The sequence below is a fragment of the Gobio gobio genome (assembly GCF_949357685.1).
Source record: "Gobio gobio genome assembly, chromosome: 19".
In the NCBI taxonomy this organism is placed as follows: Eukaryota; Metazoa; Chordata; class Actinopteri; order Cypriniformes; family Gobionidae; genus Gobio; species Gobio gobio.
In genome coordinates this window covers 21976394-21994790 of record NC_137112.1, presented here as the reverse complement: position 1 = coordinate 21994790, position 18397 = coordinate 21976394, and the positions used below count along the sequence as shown (strand labels likewise).

Genomic DNA, 18397 nt, shown 5'->3' with positions numbered 1-18397 from the left:
TATATATATATATATATCGTGGCAGGTTGAATGACGACACAGACAAAACTGGTTTGCCGTGCACACGCTCCCGGAAGGGGTTTATTAAATATAAAAGTCTTAAAGTGGGAAGTACTGTGGATAAGTGTTGATGAAATGATAAAGGTACAGAAGTCTGTGGTTTTCCAGTGTCAGAGGGCAGTCCTGATCGGTCAATCCTCACTTGAATCTGGATAGAAGCAGAGACAAAGAGAACACACTATCAACATCTCTTGCAGTGGAGAACTAGCTCACCCTTTTTTCTTCTTCTTCTTCTTCTTCTTCTTCTTCTTCTTCTTCTTCTTCTTCTTCTTCTTCTTCTTCTTCTTCTTTTGAGTTTAATGGCGGTTGGCAAACCAACTTTTGGTGCATTTCCGCCAGCTCACCCTTTCCTTCTCTTCCTCTGCTTATATTCTCTCTTCTAATGAAGCACAGGTGTGGCCGATCAGCGCCGGCTCCTGGCTGCTGATTGAATGACGAGAAGTAATTATAGGGCGACACTGAAGTGCACTCAGGATACTCGTCACACTCATAGATATCCATAATAAAGGCTAGATGTCTTACAGCGGAGTCTCTAACTGTGGTACCTGATGTAAGGCGAGTGATCTGCATGAACACAAATACTCTTATCTCACTGAAATCTTGACGGATTTGCAAATGGTTTAGTTTCTTACAAACGTTATTGACGTGGCTATAATTATAGATGCTTGAACAAATTATGAATAATTTTTCATAAGTATGCAGTGTCATAACTACATCTCTGACGTTTATAACAAACCAAACAGTTTGAAAATCGGTAGAAAATTTAGAAAGTTATGGTTATTTAAAAAGTGCAAGCACCCATGAAAACAATGTTACGAGTGAGCGAGGTGCCTGTGACAAGACGGCCGCCAGGTGCGGACGTCGACCTCCATTGGCCAGCAGCGCGGACGAGACATCGGACGTCGACCTCCATTGGCCAGCAGCGCGGACGAGACATCTAGCCTTTATTATGGATATCTATGGTCACACTCCCCCATCCCTAAGCGTTAAGTAAAGCTCCGTCCCAACAGGTAATACCGCAATTCCAGAATTGCCCACTTGATGGCCAGTGTTTCTTTTTTCACTGTGGCGTACTTGGTTTCTACTGGGGTAAGCTTCTGGCTAATATGCACAACCGGGTGTTCCTCTCCGTGCTGTATCTGGGACAGGATAGTTCCCAGCCCAGAGTCGGAAGCATCTGTCTGCAGTGTGAACGGGCAGCTAAAATCAGGGGAATGAAGGACCAGTGAGGAGGCCAATGGTGACTTTAACGCTTGGAAGGCTGATTCAGTATCCAATGTCCATTCCAGTCTCTCAGGCAGCCCCTTCTTGGTCAGATCTGTCAAGAGGCAAGCTATTGAGGAGAAGTTAGGGATGAAACACCGGTAGTAACCCACCAGTCCCAGGAAGGCATATACCTGAGACTTGGTTGTGGGCTGGACATATGAGCGGATGGCCTCAACCTTTTTTTCCTGGGGCATTTCAGACCGCGTCCAATTCGAAAACCCAGGTACCGTGCCTCAGACAGCCTGAGATGGCACTTTTTGGAGTTGGTGGTGAGCCTAGTACATCGTAGCTCTGACAGAACTTTCCGGAGCTGATCCAGATGGTCCTCCCATCGCTCCGATTGGATGACCACATCGTCCAGGTATGCGGCAGTGTAGGTCTGATGGGGTCTTAGCAGAAGGTTGCAGGAGACCCATGCACCCCAAAGGGTAAAACCTGGTACTGTCAGTGGCCACTAGGGCTGCTAAAGGCTGTTTTCTCCTGGGATGCAGCTGTGAGAGGTACCTGCCAGTATCCTTTTGTCAGATCCAACGTAGAGATATATCGTGCCCTACCTAGAATTTCTATGAGTTCATCCACTCCGGGCATGTGGTAGCTGTCGAAGCTGGAAACTTTGTTTAGTTTCCAAAAACTCTATATGTCTACACGTCACCGGCCCTACCTGCTCAATTATGGTGTAGGGTCTTGCCAGGATGCCAGGAATTTAGAAGAGGTACAAGGAACAAGGACTAGGACCCGATCTCCTGGCTGGAATTCCCGAGCTTAAACGGGCCGGTTAAAGAGCCGTTGCTGGGCAAAGCTGGGCAGAGGCTAGATGTTCTCACACCAATGGCATGACCCGTTCAAGCTTCTGTCTCATATCTCATACATGCACTGTTTGATGTAGGGAAGGCCGGAGTTCTCATGCATCCTGAGCTACATTGAGGAACCCTTGCGGTTGCCGACCAAACAACAACTTAAAGGGTGTAAACCCTGTGGAAGCTTGAGGAACTTCACGGATACCAAAAAGCACATACGGGATCCTCAGCTATGGCCCGCCTTAACATCTGCTTTAGAGTTTGGTTAAAACGCTCAACTAGACCATCCGTGTGAGGGTAGTAGACTGAAGTACGGAGCTGTTTGACTCTGTTTGACAGAAACAATTTGGTGCTGTGACTCATCGTTTGGTTTGATGGTTGCTGACCACCAGGAATGTTGCAAGTGGGAACGTCGTTGTTGGGACGGTGTCGTCATAGATCTGCATGGCGGTTGCTGATCGACTGGGATGCTGCATGCATGAACATCGTTGCTGGGACTGTGTCAACGTCGTTGTTGATGATCTGCATGCCGGTTACTGATCACCTAGGATGCTGAAAGCGTGAACGTCTTTGCTGGGACTGTGTCGACATCGTCGTTGGATGATCTATTTGACTGGAGTGGTTCATCAGTTACTGGTTTGGACAATTTTTTTATTTTTTAGAAGGGACAATTCACCTTTATATCTATAGCGTGTAGTAGGGCTGTCAACGAATATTCTAAATTCGAATATATATTCGAATAGTTTTTAAAAAACGAATTTCGAAGGTGAAAATGAATATTCGAATAAATAAAAAAATGTGGGGAAAAAAACGCCCGCTGTAGTAGAGGCGTGGCTGTCTGCTTTGCGAGTGGGCGCGCTAGCGCGCCTAAAGCCTTGTGTACTTTGGCCCGTCTCCAGAGCGCGAGCCCACGCTGACTGCGCGCGCTCCTCCCCAAACGGACGAGGCGTTTATACTTGACACGCTCGCTGTTGTGCTTTTCTTTGAAACGACAGATGGCGACTCGGAGTAATTTTTCTATAAACTATCAGGAAAAGCGTCGAGAAGAAGTGGGCTAATGTACACAGGTTACGATATTTATTTTAGTACACTTCACCGAAAACCACACTACAAAAGAATCATGTAAAACAGATCAAAATAAACCTTGATATTACTTGTGACATGAGAACAAAATGTATGTAGAAATGTAACGTTAACTTATACAACTCAATGTATGATATCTAAATGTTTCCTAATTTCACTAAACACTTTAGTGAGTTTTCACTTAGTTTCGTGAACTTTTCTTTATTAAACGGGCTTTTTTATGCTTTTGTAGGCTCGTTTTGTAAATATAAGCAACTAATTTGTATGTGCAAACTGGACCAGCCTTACTTTGCATCGCCCGCCACAAGTTCTCTGTCTGCAACACGACAAGAGGCCATAACGGAGAAATTAATGTTGTTCATTTGTAAGGACATGAGAGCGATCAGTGTCGTGGATGGGGCAGTTCTGTCAAGCAATGGAACCGAGGTACTGATTGAATAGATATTGCATGAATGAAGGATAAATGCACTGCTTCCACTGGTTTGATTATTTACCGTTTCATGTCAAGGAAAAGTTCCATGTTTACCACAGCACAGCTCACTCTGAGCGTTCAATAATATGCTGCAAAACTTATATTAATATTTGTTTCAATCCATGGACCGTAAAAATCACTGAATGAAGCCTGCTATATTTGGGACAAGAGTCGCGACCTTAAATTGCTTGCACAAAACTCTTGATCAGTCTCAAAATGTGTGTGTGTTCATTTAAACCGTTATGCGCAGAGAGGGTGAGGGCAAGAGAGAGTGAGGTCTGCGGTCTTTAGCCATTAGTGATTTACTTGTTTTTGTGTAGGTTATACGTTGTCAAATATGTTTAAACTTAAATAGACTACCTATATAAGTAGTTATGTGTCTTTGTATTCATTAGTCCTGTTATTGACGTAATGCGCGTCATTGATAAAATGCGCAACCAGATGTTCGAATAGTTCGAATATTCGTGCTTTTTTTAGAGGGAATATTCGAACGTCATTTTTGAGCAATTTTGACAGCCCTAGCGTGTAGCAACAATGAGTTTTGGGGAATAATTAATTCAAATGGTATGAATATTCATGAGTCTATGAATATTATTTGCTTGTTGTACAGACAAAATTTACGTATAACGGAACCTTTAATCATTTAGAAGTAACCTTTATCCAAATTGATTTCTTCATCAATTATCAATCTTACAAACCTTAAGAAACATGGATCTGTTTGATCAGGACAAATAATATCTCTTATGTTTGTACGATCTGCACTACTGAAGTAGTACTACATGAAAATCAAGCTTAAATGGGTAGCTTAGATCTTACGCTTCAGTGACTTCGAGATTTGTGAGCCAAACAATACGGATTCAATTTAATGCAATTATTGGGTTTTAATAAAACAACTACAGTTTACAAAGCTACGATTCATACGGGGAAATATGCATATATATGTAGGAGAAAACAAACAATATGGTATAAACAAGGAAACATGAAACTTAACGAATAATAAAAAGGGAAGAAGAATTAACAAGAGAGAGAGACAGAGAGAGAGACAGAGAGAGAGAGAGAGAGAGAGGGAGACAGAGAGACCGAGACAGCTTCACAGTCCTTTCGCAAGAGCCCACAAGAAATTCATATAAATTCATAATTCAGACAACCTTTTCCAAGCAGTTTGATTGTGAAATAGAATACTTGCATTACTACGGCTTCTCGTGTAAGTGTCTGAGTTCGAATCGTCGGGGAAGTTCGCTAAGGATTTGCGAGTCCCAGGTGAACTTCTTTGAAGTTTAGGAAAGTCCAGAAGTCTGCCGGTTTCTCTCTCCGTGCGGGGAGGCCTTCTCTCAGGATTGGGAAGACCAGGGTTGGTCTTCCCCTTCAAGGCGAAATGCCAAGAGGTCCGTTCCTTGTGGTGGCGGAAAATGCAAAGAGCTGATGGTCTCTTCTAGTTTTTATAGAGGGGAAGGCTGACGCCCAAAGAGTTCAACGCTCCAATCTCTTGTGGCCACATGATGTGGTTCGGATCTAATCAGCGTAACACACAGGCCCTTTGTTTAAGTATGATTTCATTAGACAAGTCACGAGGGCTGTGAGGTGTTCAGACTTTGGTCTATCCTGCCACATGACTGATTGAATCATTACTGTTACAAGCGATTTTCACAACACAGATTGCTTCAAAGCAGCTTTACAGTGATGATAGGAAATTAATTTTGTTTTAGATGAAAAGCTAAAGTAAGTTTTTGATTGATTAATTTCTGTTGTAAAAACGCATGTAAAAATATATATTCTACAAAATGAAAACAATAATGTAAATATTATTATAAGTGTGAATCAAAAAATTTAATTAATGTCTTAGTGTGTGTTTTGGTCATAATTTAGACTTTAAAAAAAATCTGATTCCTGCTTTTTATCTCATAATTAGGACTTTTAATCATAATTTAGATTTTTAAGTCATAATTTAACTTTAAATCCAAAATTTAGAATTTTTATCTTTATCTTTATTTCTTTTGAAATCCTTATTTCATCTGTTCATCTCACAATGACTTATGTCATATTTTTGACTTTTTATCTAATAACGAGGACTTTTAAATTCATATTTTCAACATTGTATCTTATAATTATGACTTAGCATGTCATATTTTTTACTTTTTATCTCACTATTATGAATTTTTAAATTATATTTTTGACTTGTTATCTAATAATGACATTTCATTTTTACTGAAGTCTGAGGTAACTGCACCACCGTATTTCCGTGGAGATGGTACAGATAAGTACTCCATGATGGAGTAAGACGAATTGATACGAGTGTTCCTTATCAAAAAAGAAGTGGCACTCTGAAAGGGTTGAAGAAGTGATGAACAGACTAATAGGGAGGGCCAGGGACATCATAAAGGTTTGGCTGAGTAACAGAATAGTAACCCAGACTGTAGATGCTGTATTCACAGTATTGAGGCACCATTTCAGTTATTCCAGTAGCTCAGGAATGCATTTAGCTGATTTCTACTCTGTGAAACCTTACCCCACTGAGAGTCCTTTGAATTATTGGATAAGGTTGAACAAAGCAGCTGAGATGGCTGAGCAGAGCCTTAGAGAGGAGGGCAGAACCTTGTAAAATCGAAGCAGAGAACTAGCTGTAATGTTTATTTGACACATTCCTGATAAGGAAATGGAAGCTCTAGCGTAGTTCTACCTGGAAGACTCCAATGTCACGTCATTCACTAATTAAATATCTAGCCAATCGTTAATCGTCTTCTGTAGTATATAAGTTCTGTTCCCACCCAATATTACATTCGCAGATACTGACGCCGGCATTCACAGTGACGATCCTTAGCGGTCGATTGATGGTCCTACATAAAGTTAAAACATTAATAATGTTAAATGCAACAGTGGCGTTTCAAGTCCATGTCAGCCTACCCAGATAGCACACGTACGTCGGGCCGATGTCGACCTGATGCACAAAGTTCCATCGGAAAGACGTAGCTCAGAGAGCGTTTGCTAATTGGGAAAATGTCGCCAAGACATCGGCATCTGATCGCGAATGCTCTCCGGCCGATGTGTGGACAATGCAAAATTGTAAATCCTGGCCACTCTGCATGGGCTTTCTAGGACCTTTAATAATTTAGGCTGAACCTTTCGGGATACACCCAGATAGAATCAACGTTACTCACGGCATCCGTCAGACACGCCATTCAAAACTAAGGTAAATCTACGCAGGTGGTTTGCTTACCTTATGCTGAAACGACGTTGATATCAGTCGAGTGAAACACATTGTTGATTTTAGCTGGGTTAAAGTTTTATACAGTTAACACCATTTTCTGTTTTAAAAATCTCAAATACTTGTAACCGGGGAAAAAGGAAAAGACACGCAAAATTGCTTTTGAAAAATTGGGGTTTGTTTAATCTGACTACTGTTCTTAAATGACAGCGGTCGAAAGGAGCAACAATTCAATAAGCAAGCTTACAGAAAACAAACTTTGGATGGTGGAAGATTTCACAAATCAGACCATACAAAAAGGAGAAAAAAACTCTTATTCACCATTCAGAAAAATCACAATTTGGAAAATGTCTTTTTTTTGGAAAATTATTACTGTCACTTCCAACCAAATCGGTTAAAATTCAGATAAACGCGTAACCCAGTGTACAGTAATACTCAAAGCAATATAATAACAAGAAAAACACACCGGAGTCCACCGGAGCTAATTTAATAAAATAAAATAAAATACTTAGACGTTAAAACAAACTGAAATACGGCAGTGGCTGAGGTACAAATAAAAAAGAAAAGCACATTAGTACAGCCACATTTCTTCAGTCTCACATATTAACCATCAGAGAAATATGTCAGAATATATCACAAAACAGTTTTCCACCTCTGTAATAGATGATAAAATAAACACTGTATTGAAACACTTAATAACAATTTGTGAAATTGACATACCCAATCCTTCATCAATCACCACGAGGTTCACTCGTCACATGCACAGTCCAAACACATCTACCAGAAAACATACACATCAAATGCTATTTCAGACATCGTTTCAGAAGAACATTTGTGCATATTAAAAGGCATTTGAGTAATATTTACCCTCCAAGATGTCCTCACACGGTAAATTAAATCACTGCGAGCACTGCAATAGAGCTCTCACACAGTGAAAATGGCTTCTCTGACTGTGTTTGCGCGCATTCAAAACTCGCAGTTCAGTAACGCGAGAAGAGGAATGAAATCTCTTAAAGGGGCCACAACAGTTTTAATACCAAACAAAAACTTGGCCTATTTATACCACTTGGCCACACTCTCCCCTGCTAAGAAGTCATTGTCCTCGATGACATTAATACATATTCTTAACTTCTTTCACAGCCTCTCTGAAGAACACACTACCTGAGTGAGACAGCATTACAGGCCGATCTTGGCTCATTGAATGGGTTCGAATGCATGCCAGCATTTGCTCGACTGGTTCTTCTGGGTGCGGGAACAGGCTTCCTGGGCACAGGTTTATTGTTGACGGTAAGGACAGGGTCATGTTCATGCTCCACTGACGGCTCAGACTCCACTGGCTGTTCCACAAAATCCAGAACGGAAATAGGCCCAACATCTAAAGCTTCCTCAGTTGACCCAGAGACTCCAAAATTCACATTCCTTGTCTCTTCGAGCTGAGGTAATGCAACCTCTTCTAAAACCACACACTCTGGGTCACTATTTCCAAATTCCATCTGCTCAACCGTAGTCGTAGATGATGGCAAACTATTTTCTATTACTATTGGCTCCACAACAGGATTCTCACAAGGGCGTAAGTCGACTCTGTGGACTCTTTTACGGGGACCACCCTTCAGAGGCTCAACTGCATATGTGGTGCCCTGAACCTCTATGACTCGAAACACAGTAGGAGCCCAAGCATCCTGTATCTTGTTTCTGCCAGCTGGTCGGTGACGCAAATATACTGTCTGACCAACACCAACGGTAGGACAGTAGACCTTGTCGTTTAACGGAGCGAGTCTCTCAGCAGCCTTGTGCTCTGCGTACTCTCTCGCTTTTTCGTGAGCTTCACGGAGTCATTTCTGGTGAATTACTAACCAATCCTGCCTCCTATCTACAGCTTGTTCCTGACCAAGAAGAGCATCGACAGGAAGACGTGGTTCTACGCCAAACAGCAAGAAATAGGGTGAGTAGCCAGTTGTTGCGTGTGGTGTTGCATTGTATGCATAGGTTAATTCTGGAAGGTGTTCTGGCCATCGCCTTTTCTTCTCAGGAGGTAGCGTTCTTAACAACTCATGGAGCGTCCTGTTAAATCGCTCACACTGAGCATTACCTTGTGGACGGTAAGGAGTCGTGCGTGTTTTCTTCACTCCATACAATCGACACAACTCCGCTATCACCTCGCTTTCAAAGTTCCTTCCCTGATCGGAATGCAACCTCTCTGGTACTCCATACTTCATGAACCACTCTTTGAGTAAAATCTTAGCTGTAGTATCAGCTCGCTGGTCTTTTTTGGGGAATGCTTGTGTAAATTTGGTAAACACATCGGTTACAATCAACACATTCTCGCGACCATCTGAGGCAGGTTCGAGCACTGTGTAATCCACTGCCACCACTTCCAAAGGCCTTGAAGCTAAGAAAGGCTTCATAGGGGGACGGATCCTGGGCTGTGGCATCTTGGTTAATATACACCGTTGACACTTTTTGACCCACCTCTCAACATCTTCATACATGCCAACCCAGAAACATCTCTGCCTTAACAGGTTGAGGGTACGTTCAATACCCTGGTGTCCCATCTTATTATGGACACTTTCCAGGACTTGATCCTTTAAACAGGCTGGCAGGAGCAGTTGCTGGCATTCACCAAGGCGAAGATCATCCACGACATGATAGATCAACCCATCAGACTCTCTAATATATTTCCACTGCTTTAACAGCGACAATAAAGGCTTAGGTAGGCTTTGCCGCTCCTGACTATTGGGCTTCCGCTTCTGATCCCAAAACTCCCTGAAGGAGCAGAGAATCACATCCTTTAGCTGGAAATCCTAAACCCGAAGTGTCCCAGCCCTGGGACACCCCCCCGCGATTTTTTTTCGTGGGGGGGTTACTAAGCAACCACTGAATGTAATGACATAAATTAGGTATCATTTTAAAGCTTAGAATCTCAGCTTTTCAATGCATCTATCCATGTTGGGATACTCAAAACGAGTGCTGAGTTATTATTCTAAAATGGAGTGTACCGCCCGAGGGCGCCACCTAGCTGTGACAAAAATTAATTGTCATATTTTTCAAAACTACTGCATTGATCAACACAAAATAGGTGTCATTTGAAAGCTAAGAGTCTAAACTTTACAATGAATGTAGCCATTATGATTATCTCCAAAGTAGTGATGAGTTATTTGCTGATAAAATGGAAAAAAAAAATCATAATTTATGGAGGGGGGGGGGGGATTATTATGTTCTGCCATGTGTCAATCACATCATACAGCTCAGATAGTCATGTGTCATATGTCATTTGAAAGGTCTCGTGGAGCAGAATACAACAAGCCTAATTGTTTTGGGCTTTGACTAAACTTTTAGCGAGTTTTTGTAAGTTAAGTCCTGCAAAACCCATATGTAAATAATATACTGATGCAGCATTCATGTGGCGTTTTTCGCTTGTAACTTCATGAAATGTGGAAAATGGCACATCATTATTTACAGCAGATTCTCACGATTAAAAAGAGCCCAACGTCACCATAATCTGTCTTTTAGATCTATAGATATCCCTCGATGAAATATGGCACACAGAAAACCTCACAGGAGCACATGAGCGGAGTACAAAAATAGCAGTTGCTTAGACTTGGCGTTTTTGCTGGTGACTTCATGAAACAAGCTCCGATCGTTAAAAATGACACACCCTTATTTACAGCAGATTCACACAATTAAAAAGAGACCAAGAACACAACAATCCGTCACTCTCATCCAAAGTTCTCACTCATTGAATTATAACCTCACAGACGCAAATGTGCTAAATATGCTAACGTTGTGACACACCTTTATTTACAGCAGATTCCCACGATTAATAAAAGACCAAGGACACCATAATCGGCCACTCAGATCAGAAGTTATGATTTATTGAATTATGTACATGAAAACCTGACAGGAGCACATGCTATTTTTGCACAAAAGTCACGTTTATGCTTGCAACTTCATGAAACTTTCTCCGATCGTTAAACATGGCACAACATTATTTACAGAAGATTCCATCGATTAAAAAGAGACCAAGGACATCATAATCCGTCACTCGGATCAGAAAATATGGCTCATGGAATTATTACACATTAAAACCTAACAGGCGCACATACTCTTAAATAAGCTATTGTTGCACTAACATCGTGTTTATCATTGTAACTTCGTGAAACGTTCTCTGATCGTTGAAAATGGCACACCATTATTTACAGCAGATTCTCACGATTAAAAAAAGACCAAGAACACCACAATCCATCACTCGAACCAGAAAATATCACTCATTGAATTATTACACATTATAGCCTGACAGGAGCACATACGCTAATAAACAGTAGCTTTAAAGTCGCGTTTACGCTTGTAGCTTCATGAAACTTTCTCCGATCGTTAAACATGGCACAACCTTCTTTGCAGAAGATTCCCACGATTAAAAAGAGACCAAGGACACCATAATCCATTGCGTCGATCACGAGATATTCCTCACAGATTATGTGTTGATCAGTGCAGGTTGGCAGAACATGGCGATTTACGTTATATAGCAGCTAGAGGGCACCCGGGGGCGGTACACTCCGGTTTAGATGAATAACTCAGCGTTCGTCAAGAGCATATAAAAAATTATAGATTCATTGAAAAGCTGAGATTACAAATAATACATACTTTTTGACTCTCCTTGCTATAATTTGAGTTATGAGTCTTTAAATTTGTGTATTTCTCTCAGAAAACAACAGTTTTGTAAATGTCAAGGACTGAACAAAAAGGCCACCTTTGTTCTAAATGCTGTAACTTTTGATTACTTTATGATATCGCCACAAAATTTGATCCAGATGCAGACCACATATAGGAGAACATCACCAAAAAAGAATTTTTCTGCTGCCCTATTTCCTTCCTGAGTTATTGAATGTTAAATAAGAAATATTTATAAAATTATTAAAAAAATATTTTAAAATATTCACTTTTATCAGCAGTTTCTCAGCAATATATTGTCCAAATATAATACAATTTATATTTTCCAAAAATATAAAATGTTTGCTAACAAATGATACCTACCATTTGACTCTCCTTACTATAGTTTTGGAGTTGTGAGTCTTTAAAGTTGTCTATGTCACTCAGAAAACAACAGTTTTCTAGATTTTTTCAGGGTGTCAAGGATTGAACAAAAAAGCTAGTTGTATATGTCACTCAGACAAAAAAACTCAAAAAATACCTTCAGGGCTTAAGGGGTTAATAAGCTAGATGTGGTTTGGCATTGGTAAATTGTAAAAAAAAAAAAAAAAATGTAATCAGAATATTGACTCAAATTATGCATGTGCTGTATAATATCTAGTATTATTGTAGCAAAACTAAGCACCTGTGACAGTGGAGTTTGTAGAGAATATTTCAGTAAAGTCACTGAGAAAATGTATTAGAGAAAAGAAAATTACAAGTTTACAAATCCTATCACAAACACAACAGTTAAATTTGTACTAATCCCATTCTACAAATCACAAAATAAGAAAAAAAAATATTTTAGATTGTTCAAATAAAGTACAGTTTAACTAAAAACAATGAAAATATCCCTCTATAACATAGTTAATAAATATTACATATTAATTGTAAAATAGTAGCATTTATAATAAATGATTACTGATGTTTATCACTGGATAGAGCATGTGTGAGAGTGGAATGTCACATACTGATATGTCATATTATAACATTTATTATGTGAGATCTCACATATCAGTTAACAAATAAAATTTGTCCATGACTTCACACTTTTGATGCAGGTGTGCGCAGCTTAAATGTGAGCATATGATTTTCTTAATTTGTGATTTGTAGAACAGGACTTGTGCACCACCAGAAAAGAATTTGAAAAGGTTTAACTGTTGTGTTGTTTGTAAGAGAGAACAGATTGCAACTTCTAAAAAATACTTTTTCTCTGACTTGAAGTGACTATTCTTTACAACTACAAATCCCACTGTCACAGGTGCTCAATTTTGCTATAATAATACCCTCACAGAACATGGTAGTAATCAGCCATCCAGTAATCAGTAATCAGAGGTTAGTGTGGTGGACTGTTGGTACATCTGTCCAGGCCAACATCTGATGTCTTCATGTCTTCAACTGCATGGGGATTCCCAGAGAACCTGTAATAAAATATAGTACAGTTCAAAATCCATCATACATACTCATTACAAAGTATCGCATCTGGTAACACAAATTATCATTCCAGGTTCAATGTAACTTCAGCTCAATAGACAATATTTGAAGCATAATATTATATTTATCCATACTAAATATAATATCTATTCATCATAAAAGCATCCATCATCATAAAAGTGCATCTATCCATCATAAAAGTGCATCTATCATCATAAAAGTGCATCTATTCATCATAAAAGCATCCATCCATCATAAAAGTGCATCCGTCCATCATAAAAGCATCTATCCATCATAAAGGTGCATCTATCCATCATAAAAGTGCATCCATGCAGCATCCAAGTGCAGCAACTGAAAATGGATTCAGTTTATCAGTCGCAATGTCAGCACAGGCTTCACAAACAGACTTTTACCATATGGATTCGACAGCACCGCCACAAAGAGTGAGTAACAGTGTTCATTAATGCCTGATCTGTGATCAGTGATTTCTGATGTGCAGCTAATCCTTCAAGTTCACGCAGACTTTCTTTCGAAATCGTTTAATACTGTTGTTTATGCATCAGTGAATCAAGCCAGTGAACGATAAACATCGTTTATTGTCCTTATAGTAAGAAATTAGGTCTAAATTTACTCTATGCTTAAGAGCAGGAAACTAAATTACCATAGATAACCCAATTTTAAGGGAGGGGTGGAGACACAGTATCCCCTGATCCCTACGGGATGGGCAAATATTTGAGTTTTAACATCAGAACACGGACGAAGAGTCCGAGTTCAGAGTTGCGAAGAGTCCTAGCAGTTGACCCGAGTTGAGTTCTGAACGGAGAGCTCCCAGGAGACGATCTGACGATCGTGGCAGACCAAGATCAGAGAAAATTGGTTAAACAACGATTTCATTCAGGCCATCTGCTCTTCTCTCACTTTCATTTCTTTTACTTAAAGTTTATTTTCTTTTAAATAAAGTCTCGGGTTCTGTTAAGTTTCGCCGCAAAGTTTCTCAACAAGTCTCCAACAGCGCGCTTCAACTTCAAACAACGCCCACAAGACTTCCATCCAGCCGCCAACACGCCACGTGATTGGCTTCCCAAGACGTCGATCAAAAGACACGACCAGACCTTCAGCGAATCAAAGACCTGGGAAACCCCCCCCTCCTCCAGCCAGGAAAAGGGAATCCCCTGTCTGAGACGACACATGAGACACAAACGCAAGTAATACCTCTAGATTCCGAGCTGAACTGGTGCATTAGATCAAATTTAACCCCTTTGTGTTCAAAGATCGCCGACGGCCCCGCGTTTGATAGTGTTTACATTGATCGCTAGTTTACAATATCATTTTGTCAATTAATAAGGTCAACCAGTACATTGTTTGAAAGATAAGAGACTGCAGATTCGTATCTGTATAAGCATTATACAATCAAGATAACTTTGCAACGTTTTTTTGTCATTCTGTATGAATCTAAACAATGTGATATGACAACAAAGAGAGGGAGGTCCCTTACCTTTTTGTGCTTTGGAAATGTAATGTTTGGCAGAATAATGGTGACTTCGACCTTTTTTCCATGGGAAGAGTCCAGTGTACGATGTCCATAGTAAATATTTGTCAAAAAACAAGCAAACTGGTAAAAAAACGCTATAGAACTTCTGTTGTTTACTTCCTGAAGTTTACTAATCACGAGGACGCTGTCCTGTTTATTTGATGAACTGTACGCATGAAGCGCATTATTCAATGAAATATAACGTATCAATGTATTTAGTAGAGTGTCTGGAACTGAATGAGAACCGCCCAGAAGATATCTGATGAAAACTAGCCACGCAATTTTAGAAAAGATTGAAAGATGACAGTCACTTTTGGTGACGCATGATTATCCACATTCAAATGTGTTTGGTAAAAAAAAAAAAAAACAGCAATGGGAAAGTCTTGTGTTGTCATCTAACATGTAGTCTATGCAATAACGAATACGCCGATGTGTTGATTAGCATAAATCTCGCGAGTATCACATTGTATTTTTGTTTGCGTAACCATTTGCATCCTGGAAAATTACTCACGCACGCCCCTCGTGACGCACAGAGGTTCCATTGCTACACTTGCTCACTAGCGCTCGCTCTGTTAGCATTCGCCTGCAATGGATCCACGTTGAGGTCAGAAGTTATTTTCTCCTGCTGCTGCATTGGAAGAACTTTTGCGAAGCAGTGATGAAGAAAATGTGGAATATTCAGAAGAGAGTGCTGTATCCAGCGTCGACTCTGAAGAAGAGGAAATGTTTTTGGAAGGTCTCGATCCTGTTTTAGATCGGTAAGTGTCTACATTTAGTACGTTTTTGTTGCTTTGTTTTGTAGTTTTGTGTTTCTACACTATTACGGCTTATTAGTACATTCAAGTACCGCAAAATTCCTTTTTTATTCAAGTTCTGAGTTAGAAGCTAGTGATGTAAGTTGTAACAATGTATCGTGGATAGTGAAAATCTGTATTGTGTATATTTCACCCAAAATAAAAATGACAGTGTGAGGAAAAAGTTAAATTTCACAGTGTTTTAGTGTCAGTACTACATTCAATTACTATAAAATGTTGAATATAATGTATAGTAATGCAATGGGGGAATATTTGTGGGACCTGATAATGACAAAAGTCTTATGTTGCCACTAAAAAGTGACCAGCAATATTTAAATATATCTAGTCAGTGAGTGGGTGAGAGTGTAAGCATATTTGTCCAAAATAATTCAGTCTTTTCGGCTATTATCACCAGAATAGTTTTTACTATGTTGTCACCATTGTCCTGTGCGTTTGGTTATCAGCACCAGGTCCAAGCCTATTCATATCCACCCCTAATGTAATACCAAATTTAGCATTTCGGTATATTTTTTGTTATCCTTTTTACAATATGCCTTGGAGTATCGCAATAATATTGTATTGTGAGTTCAGTATTGTGCTATTTATCGAAATGTGACATGGGAGTATTGGTAAACCTCTAGAAGAAACCCTGTACAACGTACTTGAGCATATAACTTTATGTATGTACAGTTGTGTATGTAGAAAGCAGGACAAAGTTCAGACCAAATGTGTCAGAGGAAAAAATGCAATAATATGTGCTATTTTCTGTGCAAGATAATCTGTTATGTTGGGTTTATTTCTAATCCTTTTTGTGTAATTCAACAGTGAGGAAACTTCAGATGATGAAAGGGTACCAGAGGCCTCTGGAAAACAGACAAAACGTTCCTGCCTGGCTGCAACATCTCTCGCTGCCTCCAGAAATTCCAGGGGAGGAGGAAAGAAAGGAAGACAGAGACAGCGCAGTACTTTGTGGTAAGCAAATAATGTGAAGCAAGTAATGTTTCTTGAGAGAAGAAACTGTTTTGGTGTATGATTATTGTCTGATTACAGTCTGAGTCATTAGCTGGTAGTGTAAATGTTTCAAGAAGGGAAACAACAGAGTGGGTATGGAGGTCGATCACTGTATGTGAAAGATCCTTTGAATTTGTATAGAAAATTTGTAAGCTTGTGTAAATGTGCCATCAGGGCAACAATAGAGTGTGTATGTAGGTAGATCACTGTATGTGAATGATTCTTTGAATTTGAATAGAAAATCAGTAAGCTGATGTAAATGTGCCATCAGGGCAACAATAGAGTGTGTATGGGAGTAAATTGCTGTAGTTTTTTCTATGTGTAAGATAAACAGTTGTGATGGGTTTATTTCTAATCCTTTTTGTGTAATTCAACAGTGAGGAAACTTCAGATGATGACTGGGTACCAGAGGCCTCTGGACAACCGACAAAACGTCCCTGCCTGGCTGCAACATCTCTCGCTGCCTCCAGAAGTTCCAGGGGAGGAGGAAAGAAAGGAAGACCGAGACAAACTCAGTACTTTGTAAATTGTCCTTTTTTGGGGTTTTTTTTGGGGGGGGGGGTTATCACTGTGTTGAATAACTAAGGAACAGATGTTTGTTGCTGTATACAATATATACATAAATAAAACTTTTTATTTGCTAAATAATGTATGTCATCATTCTAAACCTTTAAATTAATGGAAGTGAACAAAGACTTTGTTAAACGTCTTATACGTTACCAAGTGTCACTTTGGTGTCCTTTTGGAGCTCTTTCAAAAAAATATTATTTTACAAAAAAATATGCACATACATGCATTTTTATAAACATTTAGGGGTGAAAAATATACCAGAGAAAGTATATAAATTGAGCTTTGTCATGTTGTAATGAGAAAATAGATTGAAATGATCAAACAAACTGGTTATACCTCATGGTAAAAGGTGGTTACCAAGTGTCCCTTTGGAGTCTCCAAGTGGCCTTTTTGGAAAGGTGCCTAGACATACTCAGAACTAAATGCTTGTAAAAAAGTCATTTTGGCTTGTATCAACTTCAAATTTGAAACGTACATTTAAAAGACATGTGGCTTTAGTTTACTTGTGTTTCCAGATCCATATATATTTCGGCCTTATGTATTTTTCTTGTTCATAAACCGTTATAATTTTTTTTTTCAATTGTCCATTGTGTTTGAGCTTATTTATCTCTCTACTAGTAATTTCTAGAGTAATTTTGAGTCTTTCATGGTAAACTGTCAAGTGTCAGCTTTCAAATGATACCTTTGATTTGTGTGTAGTCAGAAGGACTCATTAGCAGCAACAATTTTATTTTGGGTATGTCATTTTGCACTCCTTTGCCAAAAGTGGGGGTGACTGGTAAGGGGTTAATAACCCTGCCTAAGAAACGATAGGAGATTAAATTACTGATCAATGGTTTCTTCAGGTCATGTGTCATAAATGCATATATTGCTTGGGATTTCATAATTTCTCTCTCTCAAAACGTATTCTTTTCCTCACCTTCTTCCTTTCTGCAACGTGTGTGAATGTGCGAGTGCGTGTGTTTATGTTAGATATTAGTTTGATGTGTTAGAGTAATCAATAAAGTTCCGTTTCTGTATTCAAAGATAACTGTTCTTGTGTTATGTGCTTACGAATTTAATGTCTTGAACTGCCGATCTAAGTTACCTGGCTGTTAAAAAGTGTTTCACTATTGTTCGGATATTAATATCCGCTGCAGAGTTGATATTTACGGCCCGTTCAAATGAACGCTGGAAGAGTAATTTGCTCGGCTGTAAAATAGACTCTCAAAATTCCCTATGTGTAACACTTCAGCCCAGGAACAGTTCATCCCTCCACCAGAGGGAGCCATCACCTGAGTTTTAGTGACACTTTCTGTTTGTAGTCTCACTTCCTGTTTGTAGCTTTATAAGCCATGTGCCTCTATGAACACTCTAGCTGTGTCCCAATTCAAGGGCTGCATCCTTCAAAGGCCGCATTTGAAGGCCGATTGCGTCACTGCAGCGCGACGAAGGCTGTCCCAATTCGAAGAGGCCTTCAAATGCAGCCTGCCGTTCGTGTTGCCAAGTCCG

General features: G+C 39.6%; 2 protein-coding genes across 2 annotated transcripts in view; both read left to right on the top strand.

Annotated features, from left to right (window-relative positions):
* The window catches only part of LOC307143462 (uncharacterized protein), a 372406-nt gene that overhangs the window by 204108 nt on the left and 149901 nt on the right, over window positions 1–18397 (top strand). The gene's annotated exons all lie outside the window — the stretch shown is intronic.
* Window positions 15185–18184, top strand: LOC307143120 (uncharacterized protein; the record flags this gene model as incomplete). Its single annotated transcript, XM_079844425.1, has 4 exons — window positions 15185–15289; window positions 16151–16297; window positions 16714–16808; window positions 18141–18184. Exons 1-4 carry the CDS (start codon window positions 15255–15257, stop codon window positions 18182–18184), a joined length of 321 nt encoding a protein of 106 aa, XP_079700551.1. The 5' UTR covers window positions 15185–15254.